Source organism: Eucyclogobius newberryi, unplaced genomic scaffold (assembly GCF_026437365.1).
Source record: "Eucyclogobius newberryi isolate DKJ021-1_F unplaced genomic scaffold, fEucNew1.0.hap1 SCAF_10, whole genome shotgun sequence".
NCBI classification, from domain to species: domain Eukaryota; kingdom Metazoa; phylum Chordata; class Actinopteri; order Gobiiformes; family Gobiidae; genus Eucyclogobius; species Eucyclogobius newberryi.
The window spans coordinates 1,079,474-1,087,687 of NW_027315724.1; the positions used below are offsets into that span (position 1 = coordinate 1,079,474).

The 8,214-nt window shown below is 50.7% G+C and overlaps 1 protein-coding gene and 1 non-coding gene across 2 annotated transcripts in view; both read right to left on the minus strand.

Annotated features, from left to right (window-relative positions):
* LOC140372211 (uncharacterized) overlaps nucleotides 1-7,118 on the minus strand; it is a 50,865-nt gene extending 43,747 nt beyond the window's left edge. The window contains exons 1-2 of the mRNA XM_072459464.1: nucleotides 6,914-7,118; nucleotides 1,160-2,277 (exon numbers count right to left, since the gene is read on the minus strand). Of these exons, the coding sequence (XP_072315565.1) occupies nucleotides 1,160-2,277; nucleotides 6,914-7,118 (1,323 nt within the window). The remainder of the gene's footprint in view (nucleotides 1-1,159; nucleotides 2,278-6,913) is intronic.
* A 668-nt stretch (nucleotides 7,119-7,786) lies between these two features.
* On the minus strand, nucleotides 7,787-7,952 carry LOC140380632 (U1 spliceosomal RNA). The gene has a single exon (XR_011931177.1). It is a non-coding gene; the product is annotated as a U1 spliceosomal RNA (small nuclear RNA).
* Between the last annotated feature and the right edge of the window lie 262 nt (nucleotides 7,953-8,214).

Consider the following 8,214-nt stretch of genomic DNA (forward strand, 5'->3'; position numbering starts at 1 on the left):
GTTTTGTGCCAGTTTATAGTAGTTTTGAAGTTTTCTTTGAAGTCTAGAATAAAACATTCTCTTTCTAGCGGCCAGTGTTTTACTCTCTGACATGAAGAAGGATTTTGTCCTGGATTTAATATCTTCCCACCAGTCTCCACAGGAGTTATGGAGATCTCGTAGGGTTTTCCATTGTTCAAATTTTCCTTTACATTTTTCTACTATGTATTTGTTCTGTAATAAAGCAATATTTAATTTCCACGGGCCCGTGTGGCGTTTCAACCCTCCTTTAATGTCTATCACGGTGGTTAGCTTAAAGTGATCTGAAAAGACAACTGGTGTTCTCCAACATTTAAGGGGGAGAAGGCCTCGGGACACCAGGGTAAGATCAATACGTGAGAAGGATTTGCCATTAGACCACGTAAAGTCTGGTTTTGACCCTAAACTTTCCGCACAGTCTTTCAAATGACAGTCTCTTATTAAATTTGCCAAAGCGTGTGAGCTGGCATCTAGTTTTGCCGTAGTAGCTCGTTTTGTCAATCTGTCTGTTCTAGTCAAGATACAGTTAAAGTCGACCCCAATGACAACTTCATATTTGCAAAAAATTAAAGTCTGTAAAAGTTCCAAGGTTTTAAGTCTTCCTTGCACTGTGGGTGGACAATAAACACTGATAACTCTAAGTTGTTTTCCATTTTGATCTAAGTCTACAGAGAGTATTCTTCCATCACTTATTCTCTGGACTCTGTTTATATTAAAATAGTGACCTCGGAGCAAGATGGCTACCCCAGAGTTCTTGTTTTCATTATCTCCAGACCAAAAGGATTGTCCATGAGGCCATCTACTTTCATAATCTCTATAACTATCTTTAAAAGGTATATTACATTCTTGGAGACAGAAAATATCTCCAATTCCATTATGCAGTTCATTGAAAACTGTCTGGCACTTTAACAAATCATTCAAGCCTCTTGTATTAATTGTGACTACTGAGAGAGAGGTCATATTAATAGTTGGAGGAGTTTACCACTAAACCATTTTCTCCTTGTGTTCTGTGACCCTTCCTTTTTTTCTTTTGTGGATTTGGGGGGCCTTCCGCAGATTTTATTTTTGTCACAACTGTAAACGTGTTCACGCTAGTATGGTCAAGGAATTCGGTGGAGGGAGACGAGGCAGGTGGCCATACCTTTTCAGACTGCTCTAGGTGGAAAGATTCCTCACTTGACGTGTTCTGAAGGCGTTTTACCGCCCCCTGCCGTTCCAAAAATTCCACTTGAGTGTCCGGAAGAAAGGTTTCAGCTGTTGCTGCTAAACCATCTTGACTATCCTCTTGCGGTGCAGGTTCCCCCTCTGTGCCCTCCTCCTGGAAGGGGGGGAGGCTGGCCAACAGGGCGTCGAAGACCCCTTCTGCATCCTGTAGAGTTTTGGGGACATCCTGAAGTCTCACTGTGGGTGGTTCTTTTGGAGAGTTGTCCGGTCCATCTGCCTTGTCCATTCTGTCTTGTGACACGGGATTCTCATCAAAGAGTTGGGAATAGGGATCCGGGTCATCTTGGCATGATACTGATGTTGTCACTGTATTCCCTTTCACTCTATTAGCATAGGCTTGTGGGCAGTCCTTAAAGAGATGGGTGTCCGCCGAACACAGGTTGCATTTAACTGAAACTGTGCATAGTGATGTGGGATGATCCAGGGATTTGCACTTTCTGCATTGGGCTACATTGCACCCTGCTGCCAGGTGATCAAGGCTGCCGCATCTTCTGCATTTCCGTGGCTGCCCCGGATAAAAGACAGAGCCTCGGAAAGCCCCCAGTTGAATGGAGTTAGGGAGATGTTGAAGTTCCCCGTTAGTTCTTCTTAACTTCACTTCCAGCCGCTTGGTTCCTGTTTTAATGCCATCGATGTCTACAACCTCTGTTGCTTTTAGGACATCGCAGAAGAAAGAGGCCCATGTCTTGACATCATCCAGTCTCACTTTTTCTGAATAGATAACGATATGGACAGTTTTTTTATCCAAATCAGTGAGAGGAGTAACGTTCACCTGCTGGAAGACAGTGGTGGATGTTTTCTTCCTCTCGTACAACTCCAAACATGTCTCCAGATGCTTCGTTGTGGTGAAAACGACTTCAAAAATCTTTTTGCCAGGAAAGGCAAATATAAAGTCCAGTTGATTCGTTGTTACAGCCAGTTCTTTTTGCAAAAGGCGTCTGCTGAAGGTCAATCGATCCATTTCCAGTTCTCCCAGTAGTTCGAAGCGGAGTGCATTCCGCCGGGGGCCGTGCGAAGCTGCTGCCATTTCCTCATCTGCCGATGTTGGAGCACGTCGCTTAAAGTGTTGTGCTCCATACACCGCACAGCCCCAACACTTGTGATCTTTTTAGTAAAAGGCGAAAGATTTATACGCTCTGAAGAGAAACAAGAGTGCCACGTTGCAGCGCCACACGGCGTCCAGTACTTGAGGGCACACGGGGCTTCATCACGGGCAGTGTACTTCTGTTCACGCGCTCATTTGCATCGGCGGTCGCGCGGCAAAAGGGACACGACAGGCTCGCACGTCGTTTCTGTAGTGTAGCGGTTATCACGTTCGCCTAACGCGCGAAAGGTCCTCGGCTCGAAACCGGGCAGAAACAAAGCCTCCTTTTATGTTTGCTTCAATCTTTGACACGGTTCATTCCAAACTCGATGGTTTATTCCTAGAAAAGAGGGAGGAGCGGCGGAATTGTCGGTGTAGTCCTTCAAACTTTTCATCAAAGAGATCGGGAAAAAGACACCGAAAAAAAAAAAAAAAAGGGGGGCCCCCTGCAGCCCCCTATGTCCTCGTTATTATAGTGGACAGTATCTCCGCTTGTCACGCGGAAGACCTGGGTTCGATTCACTAGCAAGGACCACGCCACAACAATGGAATACGAAATAATGTTTATTGATAAGTCATGATGGGTCGATGAGAGATCGATGAGAGCTCGATGAGATGAGAGAGCTCGATGAGATGAGAGAGAGAGAGCTCGATGAGATGAGAGAGAGAGAGATATCGAGAGAGCGAGAGAGAGATAGAGAGAGCGAGAGAGAGAGAGAGATATCGAGAGAGCGAGAGAGAGATAGAGAGAGCGAGAGAGAGAGAGAGAGAGATATCGAGAGAGAGAGAGAGAGAGAGCGCTAGAGCGATATCGAGAGCGGGAGCGAGAGAGATCGATGAGATGAGAGAGAGATCGATGAGATGGCTGGGTAGAGACTCAGGATGGGGGCTCTGTCTCGGGTAATTCAGAACCCCCAAAATGATTTAAATGAAGGAAGTTGATCTGGATCTTGACGTAAGCCTGGCTGAAAATAATGTTACGAGTGACACGGGGGAAGAGGAGCTGGATAGCCAAGCACTCTTGAAGAGGAGCTGGATGAAATCGAAAGCAGTCCGTCCGTTACTGAGACGAGGGTTAATTCTGGTACATTTGAATAGTGTTTTAGTGTTTGTGGTCGTCGACGGAAGCAGATGGAGAATGAGATGCAAGAGTGATAGGATTGAACGGACAGTCGATAGAACTGGATTTATGGTGGAGTCTCCTTGCTCCGGAGTGGAGAGCGAAATGTTTGCATGGATTTAGGAGTTGACGAGCTGCGGGTAGCAAAGAAGTCAATATGAGCGATGAACGAGGGAACTTAATTGAGATGAATGAGAATGAGAGGAATGAAAGATATGAGGGTAGTAGTATTGAGGAGTAGGAATTGAAGCGATCGTAGAGCGTCGGATTTGGGACGGTGCATCGAGAGTAGGAGTTGGTCAATTACGGTGACTTGAGTATGAGCAATGCAGGAGACAGATTGATAGAGGGGAATAGACTGAGTATTATGAGTTGCGCATAATAAGATATCCCTTATTGATCTACTAGAGAGGTGTAGAATAAGCCTTCCGACTGATCAAACCCCCAAAATGTCCAGAACGATAGTAGGGTATAATTCTGGCATTATGTGAATGCCTGGTAGAGGAGACTAAGCGCCTGAGGACCGTGTAGTACGCACGGCAGCTGGAATGGGTTGGAAGGGGCCGGAGCGCTCCGGGCGGTCTCCAATGCACCGACCGATGCGCGGTGGATAAGGTGCACGTTGAGAGATGTTTCTTCTGAAAAGAAGGAGGGAATGTGAGATGGATGAGCATCCCGGTGCCCGGTGACTGTTCCGGAGAGAGACTGCTTCCCGGTGCCCGATGAGACCCTGGTGAGGACACAGAAAAGCTTGAGTGGGATGTGGGATGAATGGGGAAGGGGTCGAATGGTTTGGATGAATGGGGAAGGGGAGGGGGGGGGGAATAGAGCGGGATGAGTGATTAAGGGAGGGATGAATGAAGAGTCGAAAGATCGAGTGGAGAACGGACTCTGTGCGAGCAGAGGGTCGAAGGAGAGACTGTTGAGAACCAGAGGGGCGTATCCCGGTGGCTCTGTGGTAGACGTCCCTGTGCCCGGTGGCTCAGAGAAAGGCTCTGGGAAATGAATACATGGATTGGGGCGAGCATGAGGATGCTGCCGTGGGTCGGGGCGAGCGTGTGGGCGCGGCTGCTGATGAGATTTGTGCTTGGAGTGAACATGTTGCCGGCGGGGCTCTTAGCGAGCGTGTGGCTGCGGGGCGGGGCTCTGAGCGAGCGTGTGGCTGCGGGGCGGGGCTCTGAGCGAGCGTGTGGCTGCGGGCGGGGCTCTGAGGATGCGGAAAAGCTTGAGTGGGATGTGGGATGAATGGGGAAGGGGTCGAATGGTTTGGATGAATGGGGAAGGGGAGGGGGGGGGGGAATAGAGCGGGATGAGGGATGAATGGAGGGATGAATGGCTGCTCTGGGGCGAGCGTGGCTGCTCTGCTCTGGGGCGAGCGAGGATGCTCTGGGGCGAGCGTGGCTGCGACGCTCTGGGGCGAGCGAGGATGCTCTGGGGCGAGCGAGGATGCTCTGGGGCGAGCGAGGATGCTCTGGGGCGAGCGAGGATGCTCTGGGGCGAGCGTAGATGCTCTGGATGCTCTGGGGCGAGCGTAGATGCTCTGGATGCTCCGGGGCGAGCGTAGATGCTCTGGATGCTCTGGGGCGAGCGTAGATGCTCTGGGGCGAGCGTAGATGCTCTGGGGCGAGCGTAGATGCTCTGGATGCTCTGGGGCGAGCGTAGATGCTCTGGGGCGAGCGTGGGCGAGCGTGGATGCTCTGGGGCGAGCGTGGGCGAGCGTGGATGCTCTGGGGCGAGCGTGGATGCTCTGGGGCGAGCGTGGATGCTCTGGGGCGAGCGTGGATGCTCTGGGGCGAGCGTGGATGCTCTGGGGCGAGCGTAGATGCTCTGGATGCTCTGGGGCGTGCGTAGATGCTCTGGATGCTCTGGGGCGAGCGTGGATGCTCTGGGGCGAGCGTGGATGCTCTGGGGCGAGCGTGGATGCTCTGGGGCGAGCGTGCTGCTGGCGGGTTCTGAGTGAGCTGTAGTTGTAACTGAGCTGTAAGTTGTGACATGTGGGTTGGCTGAGGGCTGTAGCTGAGAGTAGTAGCTCGGAGCTGTAACTGAGCTGTTGAGCTATTGAGCTGTAGCTGTAATTTGAGCTGTTGAGCTATTGAGCTGTAGCTGTAAATTGAGCTATTGAGCTGTAGCTGTAAATTGAGCTATTGAGCTGTAGCTGTAAGTTGAGCTATTGAGGAGCTGTAGCTGTAAGTTGAGCTATTGAGCTGTAGCTGTAAGTTGAGCTATTGAGCTGTAGCTGTAAGTTGAGCTATTGAGCTGTAGCTGTAAGTTGAGCTATTGAGCTGTGAGTTGAGCTATTGAGCTGTGAGCTGAGCTATTGAGCTGTGAGCTGAGCTATTGAGCTGTGAGCTGAGCTATTGAGCTGTGAGCGGAGCTATTGAGCTGTGAGCGGAGCTATTGAGCTGTGAGCGGAGCTATTGAGCTGTAGCTGTGAGTTGAGCTGTGAGCTGTAGCTGTGAATTGAGCTATTGAGCTGTAGCTGTGAATTGAGCTATTGAGCTGTAGCTGTGAATTGAGCTATTGAGCTGTAGCTGTGAATTGAGCTATTGAGCTGTGAGCTGTGCGTTGAGCTGAGAGATGAGAGTTGCGTTGAGCCTGCGCGTTGAGCCTGCGCGTTGAGCCTGCGCGTTGAGCCTGCGCGTTGAGCCTGCGCGTTGAGCCTGCGCGTTGAGCCTGCGCGTTGAGCTGCAAGGCGAACATGGTAAGATGAGGTAGCATGAAAAGCCAGAGCTGGGGAATTTTTTTTTTTTTTTTTACTTAAGGTAATATGCAAATGAGATGATGAGAACCTGCCGCAATGCTAGAAACAGAATCTTTGATGATACCTGTGGCTAACATGTGGCGGCGAAGCCAGACAGCTGAATGTGACATGAAAGTAATTTAGTGGAAGCATGAATTGTGAGCCTACGAGGTGTGAAGGTTGCATGAGAAAAGAAAAGGAAGCTTGAGAGTTCACGTGAGAAGAGTAGGAACGATGAACAGCATGAACAGAAGGTGAAAGAAAGATTAGCTTAAGCCAGAATGATAGTGGATGGTAAAGAGCCAGCGCAGAGAAGATGGTACGTTGATGGTACGTGCAGTAAAATGTAGGTACAGAGGAGGGATAGAGGAAAGCATGTTGAGGGAGTCGAGTGCAGCTGCAGCAAAGGTGATGAGAATTGATGAGAAATTTTGAGAAAAGAGGGAGCATTTGAACTCAACATTGTTAAGACAAGCTGGGACATTGCCGAGTCCCTATGAACGTTGTTTAATCTGGCTTTAAATTGAGTTGTACAACCTGGCTCCCGCCACCAGGGGGAGCTGAAAGGTCGTGCTGCGGCCCGTGGAGCAATGGTGACGTCATCAACTGCGCGCCTCCGGACGGACGTGGAACCAGGAAGTGAGGCTGACGAAAACATGGATATTTAATGACGTAGCGTCTGAAAGAAATGTCCACCAGCTTCGGCCCGCTGCGCCCGCTGCTGTACGGTCTCTGATGTCCTCCTGAGTGGAGACGCGCGCCTGGGCGCAGCACACGGAGCGACACACGGAGCGCGCCGGCCGGCGCGGGAGCGGAAGCTCGGATAGCGCCCGGTTAAAATGAGGGGCAGAGAGCGAGAAGGAGCGCGCGTGGGTCCGGCCGTTGCTGTGGAGTGGAGGTCGGTGTTCTGTGTGGACGCCCGGAGGTGACATGGAGTGTCCCGGAGGTGGGGTCCGTGAGAGACGCAGGTGCGGAGGAGCTGGTGGTGTTTGGAGCTGTGGAATCACGCTGGGTGAGTCCTGGGGGAACTGACCGACTGAATGTTTCAGACTGAATTGCTCAGATTAGGAACGGATCAGAATCTGAGGAAATGGCTCATGGTTGTTTGAATGAACGCGCTGTACTGAGTGTCTCTCTGTCGAGAGAGCAGAGACAACAAGAGATGCTGGGATTGGCCTTTGCATATATAGGCCTTCTGGGTAATAAGAGGCGTGGTTAAAGAGTGGAGGTGTGGTTGCTGGAGAGGTAAGAGGTTGAGGCGTGGTCCTGCTCCCGAATCTATGTTAGCGATTACATCTCCAACTACACTTCCCAGACGGGGAGAGAAAGTGCGTTTTACCCAGCACGAAAGCGTTGCACTGACGCTGAGGACTTGTCCCACCAACGTACCTGCGCTACACTATCGCTTCTGTAGTGTAGCGGTTATCACGTTTGTCTCACACGCCAAAGGTCCCCGGCTCGAAACCGGGCAGAAGCACGCCCTCATGCGAAGACTTTACTTGTCGAGGATGGGTTTGAAAGTCGGGGTTGCGTTTGACCCCCCCCAAAATGGTGGAAACGACCCTTTGGGTTTTTTTTTTTTTCCTCTGACAAAAAACAAGAGGGGAGAGCGCGAACGCAGTCCCCCACTACCAGAAATTATGCAGTTGAGATTCCCACATTTGGGGAATTCACAGGGGTCAGCACATCCTGTTTGTGCAATGGACGAGCCTCGCCCTGGGTGAACCACCTTCCTGATCATGGTGTCGCCCCTGCCAGGTAAGTATGAGTTGCTCCGCTCCGAGCCAAGGCCCAGGCCCTGGAAGAGGCAATGTGGCAGCATGGTCCTTCCGGCCATTTGCATGGACCAGCTTCCACCCGACGATTGAGCCCCAGGTTAAACGGCAGCGATACACACGCAAGTCTGTGCGTTCTAAGCACTCTTTTTTACTTTTAAAGTTCTTGAACACGGGGATGCCAAACGGAGGGTACGCAAGGGCATGTTTAAAGGCCGACAAGACACAACCTTTGCTCTTGGAGGATGACCGC